The 27,082-nt window shown below is 39.9% G+C and overlaps 1 protein-coding gene across 1 annotated transcript; it reads left to right on the top strand.

The window, feature by feature from the left end:
* Nucleotides 1–1,985: 1,985 nt before the first annotated feature.
* SLC23A1 (solute carrier family 23 member 1) lies at nucleotides 1,986–25,012 on the top strand (the record flags this gene model as incomplete). Its single annotated transcript, XM_081312800.1, has 14 exons — nucleotides 1,986–2,021; nucleotides 3,743–3,865; nucleotides 5,444–5,601; nucleotides 6,048–6,136; nucleotides 8,163–8,230; nucleotides 10,099–10,280; nucleotides 11,766–11,886; nucleotides 12,829–12,985; nucleotides 14,866–15,013; nucleotides 17,049–17,154; nucleotides 18,520–18,649; nucleotides 19,127–19,270; nucleotides 23,388–23,483; nucleotides 24,552–25,012. The coding sequence occupies 14 exons, from the start codon at nucleotides 1,986–1,988 to the stop codon at nucleotides 24,797–24,799; spliced, it is 1,806 nt and encodes a 601-aa protein (XP_081168926.1). The 3' UTR covers nucleotides 24,800–25,012.
* Between the last annotated feature and the right edge of the window lie 2,070 nt (nucleotides 25,013–27,082).

The following is a 27,082-nucleotide window of genomic DNA, read 5'->3' as shown; positions in this document are numbered from 1 at the left end:
TGGAAGAGCAATGCCAAGAAGTGAGAGTTTGAATCAGACATTTAAGTCCTTCTCTGGTTTCATGGTAGAAGCCCCAGCATAACGTTCGGAAAACATACCTTCTGCTAAACTCAGACTGGATCCCTAAAACAAGGGGAAGGGTGTTATTGGCTTTAAACTATTTCAAGGTTATTTCCGGATTTCAGGGTAGATCTCTGGACTGGATTAGGCAATTTGACCGAACAAGTTTGGATTTGTCCCGATCAATATACTGAGTGAGATCAAGGTATGAATGATAAAGTGCAATTGTCTAAAACTTTACATATGGATTAGAGAGGGTTTAAACTATTCATCAGCAGTAGATATTTTTTTACAATTATTATTAAACTACATACATTTCCAAATGGCAAAGCAATGTTATTTCTTCATGCTGTTTGAAATAGCCATAGCACATCTACAACAAAACCATTCTGCAACTGTAAACAAATAAACTCGTGTGCAGATTTCTACATCTTTATGTATGTATCTACCCTTTCTAGGAGCGATATATTTGTGAAGAAATATCACCAGGCCCACTGCCAAGGGTGGATGAAGATAAGGAATTGAGCAGTCATAGGGAGTAAGATGGCTGTGCCAATTGAAGAAAAATAGCTTCTTTAGAAGTATATAATTGTTGGCAGAATGCCTGCTCATTTGCCCACAGCCATAAAATGACTAAAATATACTGTCTTTGGAGCTTGGGAGAAAGTATCTTCTATCAAATGGGTGTGCAAATCAATTGCATTCTACATGACAATCTGTGTTTTGATCATTTCCATTTTCTCTTTTGAATTACCAGCCAATCCTGGTGACACAATTGTTTGAACTGCTATTTTTAAAGCAGGTTTTGCCCATATTCCACAATTCCTTGAGAATAGATATCTTATTCCTTTCTTTTGGAGGAAAAGACTACCACGACCATTTCACCATCCCACAATCACATGGAGATGTCTCTATGGTAAATACCTCCCCAGTCTGTAGTGGGTGGGGCTTTTCCACAGTACTGCAAGCCAATTATGCTGGCTGGTCCTCTGCATACATATATCTTCTGCTGTTTAAGAAAGTAAAGCCACAGAGTTCATGAGTCACAATCTTGAAAGAAGAAAATTTCTTTTACCCTGGAAGTCTTCTCCAAGTACAGTCTGGTTGCTAAAGAGAGGCTGGCAAGAAACATCACAGATTTAAGTGTGACAAGTAACAACAGAAAGGTAAGGTAAGGGCTGGTGCAGGTAGCTTGGTGCACACGATAAATTCTCTTAATGTTTAATTGGAAATAAACTTCACCAGTAAAATCAATAATGTCTTTTGACTTAACTTTGGTCAGAACAAACTTTCAGTTCCTACATTGGTTTGCTTGTAAATGAAAACCAATTTGATTTATCTTGGCCCTGATTAAAATTAGTCTATGGAATTGTTGAATTATTGTAATTATAATGATTAAAATTCAGAGGAGGTCATGTTACACAGGGGACGGTGCGTCAATTTTTGATGAAAGTTAGAAAGGATTATCAGATGGGTCATGATATGTTGGAAGATATAAATTGACTTGCCACTGGTTATCTAAGATGGTTATCAAAGATGACTGTGCTGAGATACTTTCCAAAATGCAGATCCCTACAAGCTGCCCTATACGTATTGATTCCCTGGTCCTTACATACCACTGTTGCAGTTTTGTGTAAACATCAGTTAGCAAATTATTCATCCTGCAACTCTGTTCTTACGTTTTTCACAGAAAGCTTTGAAAAGCTATCATTACTAAAAAGGAGGGACAATCAGTTTCACCCAGTAATATTCTTATGCAAGTGTGAACTTTCAAGACTATATAATTTATTATATGACTCAACGGCCAATAGCTCCAGTTACAGATTGACAAGCTTTGGTGTGTTGTCTAAAGTCCTTTCCAAGGTGATAAATATGCTTGTTACTACATTTTCTCATCCTTTAGAAAGTCTGATCTTTGTACAAACATGGGAAGCAACTCTGAAGACCCTTCTCATTGTAAGGTAAATTTAAAGGATAACATTGTTCTTTCTCAAACATATTAAGCACCATTTAAAACAAAGAAGGTGATAGGCTATTTTTATTGACTGTTAACAGAGAAACAAGCAACAGCAGGCTGCCATAAAGCCATGCTTGACATATTTTCAAAGGCATTTCTGTATAGTGTTAATCTATCTGCATATAAAGATATATGGACAATGTGACAGTATGTAATTTCTAATGTCACTTTTTTAACTGGATAAATTATTTGTCAGTATGTTTGGTGTCATTTAAATGCATGGATTATTCGCAGATTGATTGGGCAAATACCAAATTCATTGCAGAATCCAGGATAGTTATTTGTACATAGTATACTTGATTGTGATCTTGGAGATGTCTAGCTCTGTACTCATACTTCTTTACATGAAATGCTTAGAGGAAGCAGTGAGGAATGACTCAAAGTTGCTGTGTGTTGAAGTTGAATTTCATGTTCATAGTGGATTCTTTAGTTGTTACGTAGCACCAGAATTTAGATCACAGAGGATGTAATTCTTGAATGTTCAGCAAGTCTCCCTGTATTTATTTTTTTATTGGTTTTATATTGTGGATGTGGCTTGCTCTTATTGTTTATTTACTTATTTATTAGATTTTTTACTCCACCTTTATTTTTGTCAACTAATGGTGGTGTTCATACTCAGCTTGTTCCTCCCATTTTCCCACAACAACAGCCCTTTGAGATGGGTTGGGCTGAGAGAGAGTGACTGTACCAAAGTTACCCATCCAGCTTTCATGCCTAAGGCAGGACTAGAACTCACAAGCTTTTGGTTTCTAGTCAAAATTCTTAGCTACTATGCCAAACAGGCTCTATGGTCTCCTTCTGCAATGGACAACTGGGTGGAATTATTTATAAGAATTTGGGATTTCTTGCATGAACTCTGGAAGTTGTAATAAAAAATATATACCATCACCAAAAATATTAAAGATCATGGTTGGATAAGGCAGAACACAATTCTAAATGCAGCATGATTAATACAGCCAGTTTTGCTGCCCACATCTGCCTCCCAGATCATGTTTGCATCTCTCATAAGTTCTTCTTTCAGTTACGATGGAGGCAATCTTCAGAAATCCCAGCCAACTCTAAAAGTGGTAAAACTTTTTTTTTAATATGTTCAGCGTATTCCAGGTTGAGGAAAGCCATTTTTGAGAATTTAGGAGTTCCTCCATGACTACAGTCTACAGAATCTGACTGTGGTCATACTTTTGTCATGGACTCAGAGGACCTATGAGAAAATTGAACTACCCATTGTCTTCAGTTTATGAGGAGGAGAGTTCCATCTTTTCTCAGAATTTTCAAAGATGTTCAAGAGGTGACCAGTCATTGTTAAGATGTGGGTATCATGAATCTGTTTGTTCAGAAGACACAGACTTTCATTATTCCTGGATACTTTCCTCCACATCTTGGATTCCAAGATGGATGTTTCATTTTTCTTATAACTGAGAACAGGGAGAAAGATCAAGTGTAAGAATAACAAAATGGGTAACAATCTACAATAAATTTCAGCATTCCTGTCCATGTCCTGCTGGCTATAGTTGAGAGTGTAACAAGTGTGAAGACAGTGTATTCATTGCTGGTGCATCTTTTTCACTGTAGTATACACAAGTATTATCATGGCACTTGCTCCAGTTAGAAGAGAAACTTTCCCAGCCTTCTCCTTTATGTGCAATGACTCTCTTTCATTTTCAGCAAAAAGCAGCAAATGGGAATTGTGTTGCTGCACCAGTCTCCGAGGAGCAGAAGAATTTTGATATGCTATATACAATTGAAGATGCGCCCCCATGGTATCTTTGCATCCTCCTGGGATTTCAGGTATAATAAACTGGGTTAGCTCCTTCCAGGCTCTTTTGCTGTTCTCCCTGGCTTGTTTAGATTAACAAATATTTTGCATGGTGATTGTTTCTCCACCCACAATAACAGACTGACTCTTTACAAATATTTAGATCTTACTATGTGTGTTCCCTCACTAATGGTGCTATTGTTGATAAGGTACAAGACGTACCTTGACTATGAATCTTATACTGAATGGTGATTGCATCTTACTTCTATTGTTCTTTTATCTCTGCAATATTAGCTTGTATAGAACTTTGCACCCCAATCACATCTTGAGACTATGCTTTCGTACATCTATTTCAGATGCATTTTTTAAAAAATTGAAAAATTTATAATGAGAAGGAAAATATGCTGTGTTACCCTTACAAAGCTACCAAGACTAGGATCTCATCTGTTGGCTCAGTGCTAATAATGGATCTACAACAACAATGAACCCAACTTTGTGTGCCCCATTCTCTACATAGGACAGGTGGTTCCTGGTGGTCTGTGTCCCAAATAAGTCATGTATAATTAGAGGGGAGGAGGAGGGAAACACTGAACTAAGCATGGTCTGATATTTGTGTTGCCTGCCGATGGTGGCAGTTGATATAAAGAGTCCAGCTTTTGTTTAATCTGAATCAGAATCAATCAAAACATTTCATTTTCGGTTTTGATTTTGCTGAAGAGTAGTTGACCTGAAACAATTGGGCATGATGGTTTATTCTGGGTTATAAGCAAAACAGTTCCCCCATTCAGTGCATCCCTTTAATGACCACTGTCATTTTGCAACATGTAGTGCATGACTATTTTAACAGAATAACAGAGTTGGAAGGGACCTTGGAGGTCTTCTAGTTCAACCTCCTGCTCAGGCAGGAAGCCCTATATCATTTCAGACAAATGGTTGTCCAAGTTCTTGTAAAAAACTTCAGCGTTGGAGAATCTACAACTTCGGGAGGCAAGTTGTTCCACTGATTAATTGTTCTAACTGTCAGGAAATTTCTCCTTAGTTCTAGGTTGGTTCATTCCTTGATTAGTTTCCATCCATTGCTTCTTGTCCTGCCTTCAGGTGCTTTGGGGAATAGGTTGACCTCCTCTTCTTTGTGGCAGCCCCTGAGATATTGGAACACTGCTATCATGTCATTTTATTGCAATAGGAGCAAAAAGTGACTGTTGGAAAGGCATTTGGGCATTCAAAAAACATTCTTGCCTCTTTTAGTTTTTTTTTAAAAAAAGATTTCAACAAATCTCAGAATATGCCAAGCATATTCAGATTAATTTTCTGTTTTTGTATGTCATTGCTCCCATTTCACCTACACTCTTACAGCCCTGGCCACTGAATTCACAGATTAAAGAAAGGTCACAGAACTCTCAGGAAAAGTCTTTGACTACTATTTTACAGGGAGAGGATAAGCCCTATTTGGGGAAATTACTATCTGTATTAGAACAGGTCATGGCTTCAGTTGTAAGAATTTCAGCATTTCTATATAACCAACAGTAGTGATGCCTGTGTGTCAGTTTGGAGACATTGTCTAATCTTATGCTCATTTGACACATCCTCCACCCTAATCTTTCCTCCAGCACTACTTGACGTGTTTCAGTGGTACCATCGCTGTTCCCTTCCTTCTGGCAGAGTCTCTCTGTGTAGGGAAGGACCAGTACACCATCAGTCAACTGATCGGCACCATCTTCAGTTGTGTGGGCATCACCACCCTCATCCAAAGCACTGTGGGCATTAGGTATGATTTATCTGGTTTGATCCTTGGTGAATGTAACAGAGAAGAGACTGCAGTGAGAGGGCAGCTGTTAAGATATTTAAATTTAGTAGCTGGAATAGTGGGGTTGTACAATGAGCCAGAACATGCAGTTATATTGGTTGGAGAGTGCTGGCTCCTGCGTGAGGCAATCTCTGCTGTGATTGGTTGTTGCGGGTGTGGAGGGGGAGTTTCCCTTTTTTCCCGCCTTTTTTTTCTGTGTGCCCTGCATGCTCTGTGATTTACCTCATGATGCCCCCATTTGTCTGACTATCTTGTTTGCTGTAAATATAGATGTAAAATATATTTATTTATATAAAACTGCAAGTTCATGTCAGCCTGGCTTCATTTGGACACCTGCTGTGCAATTCCCTGACAGCAGCACTGAATCCATGCACTGTTGTTTCCCCTCCCCCTCTTCTGTAAGGCAGGCTTCCTCTGTTTCAAGCCAGTGCCCTGGCATTCCTGGTTCCTGCCAAATCCATCTTGGCCCTGGAAAAATGGAAATGTCCTCCAGAAGGTAACTGAAACTTGGATAGCCTATAAGTTGAGAGGAGCTAACACAGAAATATCTTCAGAAGCCTTTCACTGAGTGTAGGAAATCAGTAGCTTTTCAAATAGTCATACAGATAGTCCTCGACTTACAAATATGTGTTTAGTGACCGTTCAAAGTTACAATGGCACTGAAAAAGTGACTTGTGACTGTTTTTCACACAATCATTGCATGGTTACCTGATCAAAGTTGTCCCGTGGCAACTAGTTTATATTTATAACGGTTGCAGTGTCCCAGGGTCATGTGATCACTTTTTGTGAACTTCTGACAAGCAAAGTCAATGGGGAAGCCAGATTCACTTAATAACCACAGCAAGAAAAGTCATAAAGTGGGGCAAAACTCACTTAACAACTGTCTTGCCTAGCAAAGGAAATTTTCGGCTCAATTATGGTCATAGGTCAAGGGCTAACTGTATACGGTATGTGATGTGATGTGACTATAAACAAAAACTATATATGGTATCCTCTGTGATACCATGCCTTGCAGTAAGAGGACTTAACAGTCTCCTGATTATGAAAAATTCTTGATTTTTTTTTGTATTTGTTTTGAAGCAGCATCCCAGAAGTAAACTTGATAGTTCTTTCAATTTTGATGTGCAGAAATCTTTGTTGCCCCAAGGACTTAAATCAAAAAGGTTTAGGGGAAAAATAGATATTTAAAAGAAAACAGCATCAGGAGTATTAAATGTCTGCTGTAGGAATGAGAATGTTGTCACACTGTTAGGACATAATTTGACATAAAACTATCTGCTTCAACTTTCCAGATGAAGATGAAAGTTTAGGATAGAAACTTAGCTGTGATTGAGGTGTACAGCATCCTTTTCTGCATTGATTGGGTGAATTTAGGCTCCAAAAATTGCTGAAAGCCAACAGGTTTACTTATAGAATTATATACAGGTCCCAGGCTGACAACTCACTTTTTCTAATGTCATACTGTAGAAGACCAGTGTTTCTCAATCTTGGGAACTTTAAGATATGTGGACTCCCAGAATTTCCCAGCCAGATTTCCATGTATCTTAATGTTCTCAAGGCTGAGAAATACTGTAGTAGACAAATTGGTTGCCTTCCAGATTTTCTGATTAGAATTCCTAGAATTCTTTACCCTTGACTTTGGAAAGGATACCATGTAGGAGGTCTACAAAAGTTTGAAATACATACATTCAAAGCCACCTTGGGGTCTGGATACAGACTTTTGGGGTTAAGTAATATTATGTAGAGTCTAAAAAGTAAGTAATTAGAAAGACATCAAGGGCATACAATAAGAAAAAGCAACATAGCTAGATTTAGTTCATACAAACCATTCACAAGCTTTCCATAGCTTTCTGTCTGTAGAATCCATCCTTGCATCCATCATGGTCTCACACTTTCCTATATTACTTTGCTCTTTTTTTATTGTCATTTGATTTGTTCTTAGATTGTAAGCCGCCCTGAGTCTTCGAAGAAGGGCGAGATATAAATGGGATTAAAATAAAAAAAAAATAAACTCCATTCAACAAAGACATTCTCTTTTCTTCTTCTTCTCAGCCCATTCATTCAGTCTTACTTTATAAGTTAGGGTTGGAATTTGGTCAGTTCATAGCATTTGTTTTACCCTGGTCCTTCTGCTTTCCATTCAGTTTGCATTCAATCATCAGCCTCTTCACCTTGACCCAAGCTTTTCCTATTTTATTACGCTTACTTCTTAAGGACCCTGTCCTCATTGCATTAAATTTATTTTGTTTCTCTTGGCATACCCAACTGTCATTTCTGTGTAACAAAATCAGGAGAAGCACACATTGATACACAACTTTTAACAAATGTTTATTCCTCAATACATACTACCTACCACCATAACATCAATAAATTGGATGGAGGGAGAAGAAATACGTTGGCCCATGTGCACTATTCTGTCTGGGATTCAGGCTGTTCTGAAATAGAGTTACCTCCCTCCGGAAAGAGGAAGCTTATTGTCTAATTGTGTTCTTTAATCCTAATTTCTTGCTTAATTCATGCAGACCAAATCTATGGCAACTGGACATTACCACTGAACACTTCTCACATTTGGCAACCAAGAATGAGAGAAGTAAGTTTGATCCCAGCCTTCCCAGGTGTACACCCAGCCACATTTTTCAGGATATCAATCATCAGTGGGAAATAGTGAACAGGAGGAACTCTTTACAGCCTTCAAAGGTTTTTTGTTTATGGCAGGAAACCCCCACATCTTCTGTTTATAAGTACAGTCACCAGACATTCTTTATGTTAAGGGACAAACCTTCAATTCCGAAAGCTGTCCTTTAGATTTATTTTGATTTAGTTATTTATTTTCTTGGTTTGGCTCTTGAATTTTCCCTTGTAATACAAAGTTATAAACATAAACATTTTAATCCTTATGAACCTCTTTTAGATTTGCCTCTTTTTCAGGTTTGTCTTTTATTTATTCCAAGAAAATATGATCGTTGCGCCTATAAGTAGTTTTCCATACCCAGCCAGGAAAGTGTGTATCAGATTTTAATTTTTTCTATTTGTTAGCTAGATGGTATGTTAAGCAAGATGAAGCAATTAAAATGTGCTATTTACTAAGATTTCAAATATGTCCCAGAGGTGCTTTTTCAAAAGACAAGTGGACTTTGTTTTTCCTTGAAGACATTTTGCTTCTCATTCAAGAAGCTTCCTCAGTTCTGATTGAACTGAAATCAGAACTGAAGAAGCTTCTTGAATGAGAAGTGAAACGTTTTCAAGGAAAAACAACGTTCAGTTGCCTTTTGAAAAAGCTCCTCTGGAACAACCATGACCTGGATGACTGAGAATCTCCATAGAGAAGATTTCAAATAATTGCTTGAACTGTGTCCTACTATGAGGTGTTGAGCTTTATTTAGTATGTTTTGGGGAGGAACTAAGGTATACAAGGTTAGGGTTAGGTGATCAAGAGGTTTCCTGGAAGTTTTTATTTTGCTTGGATTTATTTATTTTTTGGCAGTGCAGGAGCGGGGAGGAAACTTTGTTGGAAGGGTCCGATGCAACAAGTGTCAGGGAACCACTATGTGCATCTCATCAAAATACTTTTCATGGCTGTCAGAGTGGATGAAGCTTAAAATTTGGATTCTTTACAGTCGGCGGGAGAAGTTAATTTGATTTTAAACAGATGCTTTGACTGCTTTGAGGCATCCATTCACTCTTCCAATCCCCAAACCCTGATTCTCCAGGTTTAGAAAGCAACCCTTAAGGTGCTATGCAAACCCTAGTGTAGCCTTCAAGTTGAAGAAAGTGCACATCTCTGGATTAGACTTATAGTTTTGCACTTATTGCTCAAAGCTGGTTGACAAGAAACTATCCTGGGAGACTGCAGGACTCAGATATGGAGGCTCAGCTGGGAGGATTTATGTATCATAAATTCAGGGCTTGCTGTGCTAGGGATTAAGGTTGCAGTGAATAAGGGCAGGTTAGAACCCAATTTGTACAAAAATTTGTCTTTTGTAAAGGGTTATATAACCCAACCCAACCCAGCTGGGCATATAAATGTGAAAGACCAAGAAAGTTACATACACCTTTGCAGGAAAGCAGGCGTTTTGTCCTAAACTATAGTTGCCAGCTGTGCATTTCTCAAGGAGTGACAATGAAGAATATCCTAAAATGCATGCGTTCTTCTAAACGTTTCTGTCTTTTTTAAAACGTAAGATGTTCATCTTACCATAGGAGTAGAGGAAGAGGATAACCAAGTGACTGTATTGGCTTCCTTGGTCTGCTAGTTCAGGTGCTGACAGTTTATAGCCAACACTGAAACATCTGTTTTCTCTTCCCACTTAGAGGCTTCAGGAAATCAGTCAATCTATGAAATGTCTAATCTCTTTAGATAGAGGACTATCTTCCTAAATTAAGATTATTACAAATATTTGAAGTATTTGCAATGCATCTTTGCCAACATAATTCATCCTTTTCCTGTATCTATTCTAGATTCAAGGAGCTATCATCATTTCCAGCCTGGTGGAAGTGGCAATTGGATTGGTGGGCATTCCTGGGGCCTTACTTGGCTACATTGGGCCCCTGACAGTCACACCCACTGTCTCCTTAATAGGTCTCTCCGTCTTCGAAGCAGCAGGGGATAGAGCTGGATCACACTGGGGCATTGCCGCATTGTAGGTGCTCCTTTTTCAGTACAGCATATTTTCAGACTGATGCAAGAGTGGAGCAAAGCCTGTAGAGTTGCAGAACTACTGTAGTATCTCAGAGGAGTGAACTGCAGAGATACAAACTGGTCCGTTGGGCAGATGCTCTCTCATCTCCTCACTCAACTGCCAGACCAAGCCAAGTGAAGCAGAGAGCGAAGTTCTGGATGGTTGGCTACCAGTGGCCCAAATCTTCAGAAAGACTGTGCTTGTGCACACTTAAGGGTGTAAGTGTGCATGATAAGTAGAATAGGACAGTGGCATGGTGAGAACATTATGAATCTCTTGATCTCTATTCCTAAGGGGTTTGTAGCTCTGCAGTTCTGCTATATAGTATGACCAAAGAAAGACCACATAATTTTACAAGTGATGGAATAAATCACATATGAGTGTTGGCGGCTGAAGTACCATAATTCACAGTTTGAAGGGTCATGAATTTACAAAGTGGGTGTTATGAACCTTTCAGTCACCACATTCATTCTATGTGATTCTCACTGGTTTCAGGGAGGTTTATTTTATGGACCTAAATTGGAACTTTGCATTTTATACTCATCCATTGGTTCACCGTGGTTCTGTCACTCTAGACAGGCAAGGTAGCAAGGGCTGAAAGAATATGTTGTGGAAAGTCTCTTGGTGAGACTGTTGACAATTATCTGAGTTCAGCTCAAGTACAACCGATACATTTTTCATATATTTGCTCTGACCTCAGCAGGTCTCAGCTGAACGCTGCTGGACTTGGACTGAAGCTCTCCAGGCAACAATACTCCAAGTCTGGTGACAGCCTTGCCCATGGATGCTGAGTGATGAGTGATGAGCACAGTCAGAAGATGAAAGCAGATTCTAAACCATCCATCCAAAACCCTGGCTGTGCTGAACCTCAACTCCCATGATTCTCAGCTAGTATGCCTGTTAGCGAAGATTAGATTCACCTATGGAAAAGGTCACATAGTCATGAGACACAAATTCAGAAAGAAGTTATGTTAAGGTTTACACACTCAGATTTAGGACTTGGTGGTGGGAGGGAATGAAGTACTTTTGTGAAATTACTCAGCATAAATCAGAAAATCAGATCAAGTGCTCTCTGAAGAGGTTAACCCAGGGCATATGAGGGCCAGTTCATGTGACAGAGTGCTGATCCAACTGGTGGTTTATTAAAATTGCAGAACTGCCTTTTTTAATCTAATGTCCTCCAAATCATTTTGGACAACAACTCCTGAGAGTTTTAAAAAGCATAGCTGCTGTTCTGCTATCCAGAATTTGGAGACTTGCAGTCCTAATATAACTTGTGAATCAGATTTGTGTAAGGAAATGCCTAGATAATGGTAAATTCATGATAAATAACTCTCTAGATATAATCCAATGAATCCAATTTGAAATCACATGAATAGATCCCAGGGTTTCTGCATCAAATTGCTCCTAATCTGTTCACTCATGTCTTTTCTTTCCTTTGAACAGGTCTATTTTTTTAATTGTTCTGTTTGCTCAGTACCTACGAAATGTTTCCTTTTTCCTTCCTGGTTATAAATATGGGAAAGGCTGCATTTTGATCCGGATACAGATCTTCAAGATGTTTCCAGTAAGGAGATTGTCATTTGTTCATCATTTTAATATGGGCACATTTTGTGTGGCCCTCACAATTTGGTCATTTTGCTGATTTTTTATCCTGCCATGTCTCCCAGTTGCATCAGTTAGCATGAACAGCTTATTCTTTACCTGCATAGAGGGTTACTTTGAGAAAGAGTAAATAATAACAGAGTGAGCGCCTGTTACTTGTCCCAGCTTCTGCCAACCTAGCAGTTTGAAACCACGTAAAAATGCAAGTAGAAAAATAGGGACCACTCTGGTGGGAAGGTAACAGCGTTTCATGCGCCTTTGGCGTCTAGTCATGCCGGCCACATGACCACGGAAGACGTCCTCAGACAAACGCTGGCTCTTCAGCTTTGAAATGGAGATGAGCACCGGCCCCTAGAGTCGGAAACAACTAGCACACATGTGCGGGGGAACCTTTACCTTTACTAAATAATCCATTCACATGCAGTACTCTCTCTTATCCATGATAAAGGTCAGTTGACAGAGAAACTTCCCATGCATCAAGAAGGCAATATGGGACAAAGGAGAGATTAGAAGTAAATTAAAACTAAATATAACAAGGAGAGGGGGATTTTAAAAGCTTTGGCAAATCAATTGTATACATTTGTTTGATTTTGGTTGAAATACTCAAATCTGCGTACTTGAATATTTGAAATTTTCAATCTGCAATTCTAGACAATTCTCCAGGAATAAAGCTCTCCTAGCTCTATGGGATTTATTTGCAGTAAATACTCCCAGGACTGGATTACAGGTGGTCCACAGACATCTTGAAAGTGAAAACTAGGCAGAGCAGCAGAGAGTAGCTGGACAATAGTTTAGAGGCCCTGTGCTCTTTTCCTACAGCTGCTTCCTGTCTTCTGACTTTCTTTCAATGTGGATGTATAGCTGGGAGATTATGATGTTCTTCCTTTCTGTATCTCCTCTTCAGATCATACTAGCCATTTTGCTGGTCTGGCTGCTTTGTTACATTCTGACAGTGACAGATGTGTTTCCTCGGGATGCCAATGCCTATGGATTCAAGGCCAGAACAGATGCTAGAGGAGAAATCTTGTCCATAGCACCTTGGTTCCGCTTTCCCTACCCCTGTAAGTTGGACTCATAGTTCTCTTCACCTCACATCAATCTTGGGAGGGGGCAATGTAATATGCATCCACATGACCTGCTAAGCCCCACAAGATTGCACTGACAACAGGTCTGATGCCCTCGTATCTCCAATCCCACCTTCCCTGTTATTCTTTCTCTTTTATTTGCCTGTTGCATGAGAATGGGCAGGATCATCCTTCTTTTATCCCATTCTGCTCCTACATACTCCTTTTTCATGGAAGAGATCTCCTTCCCTGGGCTGATATGATTTTGACTTTGAACGCTGTGTGTGAGCTCAATCACGTACAAACTGTTATGTATTTGGTTCGGTGGCAGTGAATGAGACGCAGGCATTCAAACAGGAACAAGGTTTATTGAAGTGAAACAGGAACAGAAGCAAAACAGTAGCTGCTGCGCAGCTTTTTATACAGTTGGCCTCTAGGCGGCAACCAATAGATTTGAAGGAGCCCATTCCCACCCCAAATCTACCAATGATAGCCCTGGAGACAACAAGTCTGGCCTAGTCAGTAACCGTTACACATACACACCATTGAGCAACCGTTAATGCAGCATTTAAACAGACACGTGAATCTGCACAAGCAAAAGACCCAATACATTACTCAAACCATACTTTATGGCTTGGTGTGGGGGGCATGAACACAGCCAGCTGTGGCTTATTCAGCTAGTAATGGAATTGCTGCCTTTGGTGTGCTAAGGCCTTTCCCGCAACAAGGCCCTTCTAGGAACAGGCAGAATGGCAGACTACATTCTCCTTATGTTGTCCCAAAACCTCCATCACCACCTGCATCCGAAGACTTGAATTACACGTGGGAGTTGGTGGCCTGGAGGAAAAAAAAAAGGGTGTGTGTGTTTCCCTCATCTCTTCTACCCTTCAATGCTCCCATTTGCCTTCCAGAATGACAGTTGGCAAAAGATGTATCTACATTCTTACCTCCACTCCTTTGCTCTTTACATTCCATCCTAACAGGGATGCTAGGAGAGAAATAAATAAATAAATTTGGAGATTTTTAAAAAAACACAGCCCCAAAACCATTTCTTTCAGCTGGAACTCAGCAGCTTTAAGAAGCGTGGACTTGAACTGAATTCCACATGCTGGGAGTTGCAGTCCACACATTGTAAAGCTGCTGAGGTTGAGAAACACTGAGCCAGAAAGTCACAAAAATCTTAGGGTGGAACCCCAAGGCAGAACCTCAAAAGGGCTTATGGTAGAACCCCAAAATGTTCTACCGTTACCTCTTGTACTCTGGGAATGTTTCAGGCTGTGCTTCACCCTGCAGGCAGTTTTAAGTACGGCTTAGTTTGTCAGAGAACTCATATGGGCTGGTGTGAACGTGTGATTGAAAGAGGCACACTCAAAGAGAGAAGAATCTGGGCTTCATGATTTTTATTCATTGGACTTCAGTCTTTGCTCCTCCTAGAGAAGCAACATTTTACAGCCTAGCTCAGTGATGGCGAACCTTTTAGAGACCAAGTGTCCAAACTGCAATCCAAAACCCACTTATGTATCATCGGGTGCTGGGTGGGCATAGCCCATGGGGTGGGAGTGGCTCATGTGGTGGGCGTGGCTGCGATGGTAACGGCAGACTGCGTGGGACTAAAAAGTTCAATCAATTCCAACTTTGTAAGATCTTTTTTTCTCCCGCGAGAAGTTGAAACTGATTGATTCATTGAAACTTTTTTTTTGCACACGGCGGCGGAAGCCTAAAGCGAAAAGGTTTTATAAAACCCAGCTGAAGGCCTAGGATTGGGGCGATGGTGCACGTGCCCACAGAGACGGCTCTGCGTGCCACCTGTGGCACGCATGCCATAGGTTCGCCACCACAGGCCTAGCTGATATTTGTTGTGTTGTCTGTTTTCCCAGGTCAGTGGGGGATCCCCACCGTGACTGCGGCTGCTGTGCTGGGAATGTTCAGTGCTACATTATCTGGCATCATTGAGTCCATTGGAGATTATTATGCCTGTGCCCGACTTGCAGGCGCTCCTCCACCACCTGTGCATGCCATCAATAGGTAGGGTGCATCCAGCTTAGAGGGGTCTATATTTTTTTAAAATGCCTGTTCTGCTTTTCATTGATAAAGGTAATATTTTAAGCATATTTTTTTATAAAAACTGCAGAGGATGATATTTCAGTAGCTAAAGGTTCTTAGAAAAAATGGTTTCTCATTTTGTGATGACAAAGGTCAGAAGGGGGAAATTGACAAAACTTTTTTTAAAAAAGTGTCAATTTTTGGTGCACTTCAAATGCTGATTTCTTTACACATTTAAGGATTTCGAGAATATTTTTTTTCCTATGGCAGCACACTGCCTCATTAACATATCCATGAGGCCTTCCCTTGATCATACTCTGCCCGATCCTGGGAGATCCCTGTACAATGTTTTCTAGACTGTGGAAAATGTGGGTCATGTTACCACCATCATTCCAAGATACAGTATTTCCACCATGTTTGCCTCTGGATCGATCTTTGGGTGACATTTTAGGGGATTTAATTCTTGCAGTGTCTCATCTCTTTCCATTTCTCTTGCATAGTTCATTCTGACATTCACATTGTATCCCACAATGTGGGATAGGACAGCTTTGCTGGCTCATTTTACTGATTAAAGTTTAAGACCTAGTCAGCATCAGTGTGTGTGGTAAGGATAAGCCTTGCAATCCTTTAATAGCAACGGCTTCCTGGCATTTTCTAAGGCTGCTTTATATAGTGTATTACATAAAACTTCACTTGGTTTCTGAATTAATTTGTTTTCTTGGTATGCAGACTACCTGAACTGTAAACATTTAAGCAGGCTGGGTTCACAGGGTTTACTAAGTCAGCCATCAAAACAAACAATTTCCCCACTTTGCTGCTAGACTAGAATAAAAGGGCTTACAATATTGTGCAAATACAGCTGTCAGATTTGCAGCTGACCTGGTCAAGGTTGTCATGTGAGCATAACCACCAGCACAGACCAGTAGGTCAAAGTGGCTGTTCCTTGAAACAGCTTCAAGAGACCATATTTGTTTCACTGCTGAAAGCAAAATACTGTAACTGCTCCCTTCTGAAGAAAGAGGCGGTCAATACTTGAGGTCTAACTTTAGGTTTAAAATGTGTCTCATGGGTTTCTTTTGAAAATCTTTCAGGTAGTCAATAGACAACATGTACATTAGTCTCGCCTATACCACATTATCTCAGGCTGCTGGAAACTTTTAACTCAAGCTTTCCTCTAGGATGAAAGTGCACACACACAGTGTGGTGCCGTTACATCCAAAACTGAGAACGCCCAATCCTGTGGGTGTATGAAACTCCAATGGATTTTTTGTGGTATAAGCAGAGGGGGAATATTGCCCCAGGAAGACTGAGCCATCAGGCCAGAAGAATTTAGGAGTGTATCTAATCAGGGAAACTGTTATCTCCGTGGGTACCTGTGGGTGGGCAGTAGGTCTGTGTGGTTCTGTGTGCTCGATTCCTCTGAGATTTCCAGTAACTCAGGATGTGGCAGCTACCTACATATGACATTCCCAAGAGCTGTGACCAGTAGGAGGAAGTATCACAAATGTTATATTGGGTGGAGCAAGGCAGGGTTTGCTCTTAAAAAAAAATCAGGTCGCTTTGGCCTGCCAAGGTCAGGAAATAAGATGAACTATGGTGCTGATGGGAATCCGAAGCACCACAAATCACCAGGCAGCCATATCTGTGTACGATGGACCGTCATCTACTTGTTAATTCTAATTTTTGGAAGTTATTCCTTTAAACTATTTGACAAGACTTTCATGTAATTTGCTGAGTATCCATCAACTGAAATGCATCACCCTAATATTGCTTAGGAGAGAGACCAGGAACACCTAACACAGGGGTAGGCAACCTTGGTTCTTTTAGGACTCGTGGACTTCAACTCCCAGAATTCCTGAGCCAGTCATGCTGAGGGGAAAGGGAGAGGTTTCCAAGATGAGCCATGCTGGCTCAGGAATTCTGGGAGTTGAAGTCCACGAGTCCTAAAAGAGCCAAGGTTGCCTACCCCTGGCCTAACCCAACCCTGAGGACCCTTCTTCTTCTTCTTTCCTCTCAGAGGCATTTTTACAGAGGGAATCTGTTGCATCATTGCTGGGTTGCTGGGCACTGGCAACGGTTCTACTTCCTCCAGCCCCAACATTGGAGTCTTGGGCATCACCAAGGTATCACCCTTCACTGTTTGGTAACATCTTCTGTTTCTAGGCTTTTGATGGATTTGGACACAGCTGCCTGCTTCTTCTTGCATGCAAAATCTGCCACTGAGATATAGACAGTATTTTGGCATCACAAGATAATTTCAAAGGGTGAATTCTGAGTCATTTGTAAACAAGTTCCCTTATGCCAAACTGTCGTTCTAGATTCCTGAGAGATGTTTTTGCTCCAGCATTAAGGTAGTCTACCCCATTTTTGGTGCTGTATTGTTCACATCATGGGCCCTGTTAAGTATGCAGAATTGTTGCCACCTTTGCAGAAGTTATAGTATTGTTTTCTAAAAATTAAAGAACTGCAGGTTCAGGCAGGCTGTTCAGCTAACCTGAAAAATATCTAGTCAGATTGGTAGCAGCTCTCCAGGGGTTGGGTTAGGCAGAGAGACTCACCTTCTTGATCCTCTTAACTGGGGAACAGTTAGGCCTCTGGAAGGACCATCATTTCTCACCAACTAAGCAGGTTTGCACTGCTTCAGTCCAAGTGCACAGCCTGTAATTTGAACGGGAAGATTTCCTCTGAGATGTGTCACCATTCTGCTTGGCTTGCAACCGGGCTGACCAGAGACAGCAGCTGTGACAGTCGTCACTCTAGTCTAAACAAATGGGCTTGCTGCTCTTATTTTGCTCTGAAAGCACTCTGGAAATCCTACTGAAAAAAATTAAAGCTTATATGTGCCAGATTCTATCGAAGGCAAAATTAATCTGTCCTTTGGGGCTCAGCGTGTACCTGCAAGCATGACCCAGACGTGAGTAGAGGCAGCAGAAAATGTAACAGCAGAAGAAGCATATACAGATTAGTAATAATAACTCAGTGCATACAATGGCCAACACAAATTAGATAACCTTTATTGTCATTTTTTCCTGTGGGCACAATGGCACACATTAAAAATGAAATTTTGTTGCTTCCTCTCAAAGTGTGCACATACATAACACACATTTAAAACATACTATATACAACATATGTATAGACCTACATCCTTACATATAGGTAACATATAAATATTAATCAGCTAAAGAACTGGCAGTTGTGATTTCATATTGTTGTGTACAGATAATAATACTGAACATCTGGCTGACTGTGCAACAAACCATCATAATTTACTTTACTTTACTTGGAGCTTTACTTGGAACAACTTACATCCTCCAACAGTATCTGTAACATCATCAAACATCCACATCTGCCTATCTCAGGTCCTTGGTAAGGACTCGATAAGAGGACAAAAATGCCAGATCCAATCTGAACATCTGGCTGTGTGACAAACTGTAGTAATTAATAATGAATATGTGCTAATTATTTGTACTACTGCTTTTCCTCCACAGGTGGGCAGCAGGAAAGTAGTACAGTATGGTGCAGGAATCATGCTTATTTTAGGAACCATTGGCAAATTTACTGCTCTGTTTGCCTCCCTCCCTGATCCCATCCTTGGAGGGATGTTCTGTACTTTGTTTGGTAAGTCATTTGTAGCAATAGTTGTGTCAGTGACACAGCAACTTTCTGACTGAGGGACAAGGTTGAAATGAATTGTTTACTTTTAAAAATGAGATTTTTGTAATTCCACGCAGCCACAGGAGCCAGTTAAAAGAAACTGTGGGTTATCTTCTACATCCCCCGTTGCTTTCCAGTTCTAAATATTTGCTTTTCATAAAACATCCTGGGTGTTATTTGTTACAGTGTAATGCACTGTCTCCACACAACAGCTCTAATTTGCACTCCTAGGATAGCCTTTTCTTTATATCATGTTCGGATTTCAACCCAGGGATCCTTCTGCTGAAACCATATCCAGGGAAAATCAGTAGACTGAAATAGTTTCTATGGTCTTTGTGGCCACCTGATTTTTAGTTTGGGGCTTAACTACCTTTCTCAAGCATCCTCCATTTATTTGTTTAGGCATGTATTTATTTATTTATGTTTTCTTCCTTTCTGCAGGTATGATCACTGCAGTAGGCCTCTCCAATCTGCAGTTTGTGGACATGAATTCCTCCCGCAATCTTTTTATCCTGGGTTTTGCAATGTTTTTTGGCCTTACCCTTCCAAACTATTTAGATTCACGTCCGAATGCTATCAATACAGGTACTGAAAAATCATCCTTTACCTAGGGAGATATGAAAACTATGCCAGACTGTTTGAGGTTAGAAGTGGCCTTTCCCCACTTCTTGAGCAACTCTGAATTTTTTTCCCCATTCTTCTGAACCAATGATCTGGGAGCGGTTACGTTTGTTGGTTGTTTAGCATTTCCTAGTTGCCATCTCACGACATATCCTTGTCAGCATCCTGGAGAGAGAGAGAGAGAGGGAGAGGGGGGGGAGGGGGAGGGGGAGGGGGAGGGGGAGGGGGAGGGGGAGAGAGAGAGAGGGAGAGAGGGAGAGGGAGAGAGAGAGAGAGAGAGGGAGAGGAAGAGGGGGAGGGGGAGAGGGGGAGGGGGAGGGGGAGAGGGAGAGAGAGAGAGGGAGAGGGGGAGAGAGAGGGAGAGGGAGGGGGAGGGGGAGGGGGAGGGGGAGAGGGGGAGGGGGAGAGAGAGAGGGAGGGGGGAGGGAGAGAGAGAGAGAGAGAGAGAGAGAGAGAGAGAGAGAGAGAGAGAGGGAGGAAAACCCACCATGTTTTAAAAAGGACAGTAAAAGAATCATCAGATTGGTGAGGGGTCAGGAAAGTGAATGTTATGAAAAACAACAGCAATAATTTAGGCTCTAAAAGATATTAAGGAAGGAAGATATTAAATATTTGAAGAGTTGTCATCCAGTGCAGTGGCCCCCAACCATTTGGGCACCAGAGACGAGTTCCGTGGAGAGAGGTATTGTTTCATGTACTGCATCCCACGGATGAGGCTTCACTTGTTTGGGCAGACTGGTTTCTGGCATGCCGCGGACCGGTGCTGGTCCATGGACCGGGGGTTGGAGGTCCCTGATCCAATGCACACTGAAGAATACAGGACAAGTGGAAATGTCCAGGATTCTGATGAAACATCTTCCAAAGCAAATAAGATGTTCTTTTAGGCAGAGGTTTGTCCTCCAAACTTGCTACTTGGCTCCTCGGTTGGTCTTGTGACTGAATCACAAAACTAGTTGAATCACACTAGTTGAATGGCAAGACCAACTGATCATCCAGAACCTATATAAACGAACAGGACACTTCACCCAGTGGTGGGATTCAGCCGGTTCGCACCACTTCAGCAGAACCAGTAGCTAATTTTTTTGTTGCCCAGGCCCAGAATGGACTTCCAGAAGCGGCATCCACAGAGAGAACCGGTTCTTCACATATTTGAATCCCACCACTGACTTCACCCTAAAATTCCCTGCTGAAGATATTACCTAGTTTGGTAATGAAACATCTGGGAGCCAAGTAGCAAGCTCAGAGGACAAACCTCTGCCTAAATCTACAACCAGAGCTACGAATATTTTCTACAAGATTTTTTCCCCCAGCAGCATTTAAACCCTTCGAGTAATCTGCTGTATAGATTATCCATTGAATAGTAGCCTAAGAGATTAGACTGACTGCCCTCTAGTCTTTCTGTAATTGATCAGGCTTCTCCAAGTGACTTGACTGATTTTCAGCTGATTTTAGAGAAAGTCTCTGTGAGAGCTTGTTGGGGGCAATAAGCTGACTTTGTAATAATGCCGCTTGGGGGGGACCCCCGAAAGCCCTAATAAGCAGGCATATACATAGAATGAAGGCTATTGCTAAGCACATTGGTTTGTGCTTAAATTGTAAGCCGCCCTGAGTCTTCGGAGAAGGGCGGGATATAAATGGGATTAAAATAAAATAAAAATAACTCTCCATGAGATAATAAACTGAAATCCCCTAAAATTACAATCCTTTTAAAGTCCTGCCACACTTCCTTCCTCCCCTTGTCCCCACCCCTAAATAGACTTAGTGTAAAAACAATGTGATTCAAGACACATGAATTTGAGGCCTCCTCAGTATATATCCATATATTGCATGCATCTGGGAGTTGATGAGATATGGGCAAAAGTATGTTGGCTTTCAAGAAACTCTAGATTACACATCCTGGATTGTGCAGAATAATGTGAGCATGTTTGCGTTAAAACTAGGGTTTGGTTACGCTTGTGGCATAATGCCCCAAAGTATCAAAACCTATTGGTCCTGTCCTTAATGTTGGCAGGGAATACTGCATATGGCACTTATCCTGGTGACTTATCCTGGACTTTATCTTACTAAAGGTGTTATATGAAAGCCTTGGTTGACCAAGCCATGAGGGGGCTGGCAAGGGGAGTTCTATATCAGTAGGATCATCTGAAAATGACCATAGCATATACAATAGATAAATGAAACTTGGAATGTAAGAGGAATAAAAATGAAAAATAAAAGAAAAATAGATGCATGCCTATGAACTAAAAGAAAAAGGAAAGATATAGATTTGAATGAAGGTAACCTGATTTTGTGGAGTAGAGTTGACAAATACATGCAAGGGACTAAGGTTTAAATATGCACAAGATAGTTTGTGTGAGGCTGTTGAAGTGTAAAGGAAAGTAGGAAGCCACTGATTGATGATAGTTGCATTCTTCATTCCACCAAATGGTGGAGAAAAAAATTCCAGTAAAGTTTTTAGAAAATTTATGTGTTTCTGAAGAAATTATTATTCTCAGATGATACAAATGAACGGATGGAAATAAGATGGTAGTCATTAGGAGTCTCAGGGATAATAAGAACAATGCTTGGAAATAGGTCTTCTAAATACATGGTTTAAGGATAAACCTTTTCATATGTAGATATGGTCTAGGGATAATGCCAGTGATGAAACTGAAGAGAATGTGAATGGATTCTCTTGGATTAATCTTCAGGAGAATGAATGGAGAATAAACGGAAGGAAAAAGAATGTGGAACCTGCTTGGAATAGAAGGGGAAAAAATGCCCCAGAAGTGTATAAATTATGCTAATGGCAACATAAAAGGAACGTGGATAGAATAAAGCAGGGGTGTCAAACTGCTGGTTGTATCATACAGAGGCTGCGCCCACCCCAGCTCCGGCAATACAAAATAGACTATTCAAATGCTAGGCAGAGGATATGCAGATCAGATTTTTACTTTTCAGCAAGTTATAGAGACCGATAAGTGTGAGAAAGTTTGCTGATTTAGAGAAAATATGTGACAAAGTGAGTAAGCTTGAGTTATACAATCTGTGCATGCAATGAACTCTGAGAAGGATGGAAGGTAAGAATGTGTGGTTTCTTTGGTTGTTAATGTGTTGATAAATCTACAAGGAACACTTGAGATGGTAGTGGAGGTGGATGAATTTGGAATACAAACCTAAGTAGAATTTTTTTATGCAGCAAAGGCTCCAAAGCAGAAAGAATTTGATTAAGAAGCCAAATGATTTCCCGTGAATCTTAGATTTTATGATGTTGTGAGGAATTAATGAGTTAAAAGCCAAGGTAACTGTGTTTGAGTGAAAGTGAGGTGAACAACGACAAGTTATGCCTATACGTGATAAAAAGTGATATATAACTAATGTGTGTCCTGGTGGAGTAAGATGGAAAAACAGATGGAGAAATTTAAGATATGTTAATGCTGGTTGAAACTAACAGGTAGCTTATGCTGCTGTAAGGAATGTAAATGTCACAAGAAGTGACAATGACTACGTACAACAGCTCTGCTGACTTTATTATATGGAAGTGAGAGTTGGATAGGTAGGGTGAACATAAAAGCTAAGTGCAGTTGGAATGTAGTAAAATGAGAGAATCGGTACTGAATGCAACCATGAATGACAATTATATTAGAATTATGTGGTGGTGGTTTGGTTATATCAAGTGCATGAATGAGGATCAAATCAAAGTGTGAATGAGTCAAGAGGAAAGGGAAATCCCAGAAAGTCATGGTTGGATGAAATTGATGGAATCATCAAAGAGACATGAGAGATTTTAAAAAACAAAAGTCAAGAGTATGAGGTGATATGTTGTATGGACATGGTGGAAGCATGGAGTGGTTTACAAGGGCAGAAAGATATGAAGAGATGTAAGGAATGGTGTTTGGGTAAACCAGATTTAGCTATATTTCCCTTCCTTTTCCTGTCACTTATATCTTGCACTCCTACTTTTTTCTGTGCTTTACATAGTGTTTCCTACTCTAAAAGGGAATACAATGAGATATTATAATGAAGATAAATTTGAGAAATGCAGAAGTATATCAAGCTTATTTTGATCATATTTTGGATTATAAATTATTACTGTTTGTAGGCATTGCTGAAGTGGACCAGATATTAAGAGTGCTCTTGACTACAGAAATGTTTGTTGGGGGCAGCATTGCATTTATATTGGACAACACTGTTCCAGGTACACCTTTTCATTATATTATTTGGATGTGTTTAGCCTATATATCAAAAGGTTAGATTTAAGGAACCCCCAAATTCAAAATAATATATACTTTTATCACTTTGAGCTACATGTGATCATTTGGTGCTTCCTGGTTACTGCATTAGCGCTATTACACTAGATCAGGGGTAGGCAACCTTGGCTCTTTTATGACTCGTGGACTTCAACTCCCAGAATTCCTGAGCCAGTATGGGTGGCTCAGGAATTCTGGGAGTTGAAGTCCACGAGTCATAAAAGAGCCAAGGTTGGCTACCCCTGCGCTACAGAGAACCTCATACATAACAGTGGCATAAATTACAGAATTAGATGTACAAGTATTGCATTTACAACCATTACTTTTTCCATTTCTGCTTTCCCAGATATATTAGGAGACAGATGACTCCCAACATTTTAACCTCCTATCGTAATACTGTAGCCTGACAGTTTTTGCAAAGGGAGATGTAGTGAATATTATCTTAAAGTTTGATTCTTGCAGTCCTGTCTCATAACATTTGCCTTTTAATATTGTAACTACCTTGTGGCATCATAAAAGGCTAACAAATTTATTATGGCAAGGATTTTCAAGAACCAGTTGCCTCTCAAGTCTTCCAAAAGTTCATGCCACAATAAATATGCTAAATGTTAAGGCGCAGGAAGTTGTTTTTGTGGCACCATAACTATCGGCCCAGAATTTACGCTAGGAATTTCCCACCTTTCACCTGGTTCTCCATTGGGTAACAAAATCATATTGAAAACAAATTATGTGTTTTCTACCAGGTTTTTAACCTTTTGCAAAATGTAGTACCCAATTTATGGAATGAGATGCAAAAAGCAGATGCTTCTTTTAATACTGTTTGAGCCATCACAGGCAAATCCAGCATGCATTTCCCAGAAAGTTTATTTTTTCAGCTTTTATGTTCCTTGAATCTCATGGCATAACTCTCTACTTCTTTAATATATTATTAGGACAGCTTTCTTTTGTGAAGAATTGGATCATTGAAACGTTTCTTCCAGAACCACCTGATTTATAATACACATGTTCTTTTCTAGGGACTCAAGAGGAACGTGGCTTAATACAGTGGAAGGCTGGAGCACATGCCAACAGTGATGAATCTGCAAAACTGAAAAGTTACGATTTTCCATTTGGGATGGGTGTGATTAAAAGGACTCACTGGTTAAAGTATGTACCAGTGTGCCCTGTTTTCAAAGGTTTTAAGTCAAGAACAAAGAAAAATCCCACTGTATCAGAACAAGTAGAGAATACAGTGGATGTATCAGAGATGTGTACCAAGGTCTGAAGGGGTTGTCCATAATATAATGAAAAGTTAAACAGAGACTGAAGAAAGGTTTAGGTATATTTAAAATGTTCCAGTGAAAATGTTTCAGTTCAGTCAAGATCAATGACTGAATCACATCAGAGGACACTTGTGTGGCTATTCAAGAACTTTTATTTTTATATATCATATTCTGTTAAAAAATGTGATTTAAGTGTTCACCTAAGCATTGTCAAAACACACTGAGACAATAATTTTATTCATTTGGTTTGTAAATATCTAGTATGAGTTTAGAAGGAAAGGAGGTACTAACTAGTATGTATGTACTGATACTGGAAGACGTCTATTCTAAGACTCCCAGATCTGGGCCACAACATCCAGCAGATGATAAGATGAAAAAAATACACAAAATATTCTTTGTTTCCATCCAGATTTTAATACCCCGTATCTGATCATGTGTGATTCAGGGTCACGTTATTGTAGTCAATCCTAATTATGTGGCATTTGTTCATACATGCAGGTTAAACCTTGGTTTTTACTAACCAGGGTTTTTTGGGGGGGTGTGGGTGTGTGAGGGGACAACAGTGTCCATAAAAGTGAAATGTCTGTAAAATCCAATCTTATATATTTATGCCATTGGTTATTTCTGTCAATTTCTGTCAACCGTGTAATGAAGCAAAATATGTCAATTGTTGGGAATGTGCCATAAACAAGATTTCTCCAATATTTGGGGTAATATCTGAACTAAAATATCCGTAATTCAGAATCAAAAACTGAGGTTTAGCAGTCATTTGTTTTGCTTTGGTAAATCAGGTACTTTTTTTAAAATATTAATAGGTGGTAGATAATCTGATGAACACTTATCAAGATTTTCTTCACAAGTATATGAATTAGATGTGATTCCAAGAATCAAATTCTGTTTTTATATACACACAGGGCTTTTTTTGTCATAGAATGCTCAGAATGGAGTTCCGGCACCTTTTTTGGATGGAACCTTGTAGGGTAGGCAAGGCGGGTTGTATGACATGTGTGAGTTCCGGCACCTTTTTCTTTTACAAAAAAAGCACTGTATACACATACTGTATATGAAATGGTGCAAATATCCAAGATCCATTCATCTTTTTATATTTATCATCCTTTTACAATTATTAACATATTTGTCTTATAGAGACAACCAGTAAAGGCTGAAACCTAAAATGAAATTTTAGTAAATCTGAACTAAGTAGTTTAGCAGTAGAAGAAACTTGCCCTTCCAAGTGTAGCCAGATCAAACTTTTAGCATCTTTCTCCATTAACATGGTGGGAAGGTAGCTTACGTTGAGATTCAGTGATATGTGGAAAGGCCCAAACAGTGCATTCAGAAAGTATTAAGACCCCCTTCACTTTTGTCAATTTTGTTATGCGGCAATCTGATTCTACAGCTGTTGAAACTCATTTTTTTCTCATTAATCTGCACTTAGTACCCCATAATGACAAAGTGAAAAGAGAATTTTAGAATTGTCTGTAAATTTATTAAAAAGAATGTTCTAGAGTGGCCCAGCCAGAGCCTTGACTTGAACCCTGTTGAACATCTCTGGAGGGACCTGAAAATGGCTGTCACCAATGGTCACCATCCAGCCTAACTGAGCTTGAGAGGATTTGCAAGGAAGAATGGCAGAAATCTCCCAACCCAGGTGTGCAAAGCTTGTCTCGTCATACCCCAAAAAGATGAGGCTGTAATTGCTGGCAAAGGTGCTTCAACAAAGCACTGAGTGAAGGGTCTGAATACTTATGCCAATGTGATATTTCAGTTTTTTCTTTTTAATAAATTTACAGACATTTCTAAAATTCTGTTTTCACTTTGTCATTATAGGGTACTGAGTGTAGATTAATGAGAAAAAGTGAATTGCAACAACTGTAGAATCAGGCTGCAGGATAACAAAATTGACAAAAGTGAAGGGGGTCTGAATACTTTCTGAATGCACTGTATATTGGCTTCCAAATGTGAAATTGTTAAGGTCACTCCCCTTCAAGCTGAAGTCCTCCATTGTTTGGGCTGTAGCTCTCTAAAATTGCATGACTACTGGGAATCTGCTGTAGTACATCAAGGGAATTATAATTCAGAACATATGAAATGTAGCACATTAAAGAACAGTGACTTAGATTATTAAAATACAGTATCTTCATGTGATTATAACTGCTATTTTTAAAATTCATCATTAAGCCACCACTTATGTTCTGGATTTTTCCAGTTCATTTTTCCCAAAATGCCCAGAACTCTCTTTTGGTGTATATCTGAAGCAAACCAGCCCTGTTCTGTTTCATGAA

This window comes from Vipera berus (genome assembly GCF_964194415.1).
Source record: "Vipera berus genome assembly, chromosome: 1".
Lineage (NCBI taxonomy): Eukaryota > Metazoa > Chordata > Lepidosauria > Squamata > Viperidae > Vipera > Vipera berus.
The sequence above is the reverse complement of the archived record's forward strand: the minus strand, read 5'-3'. Positions and strand labels throughout refer to the sequence as shown.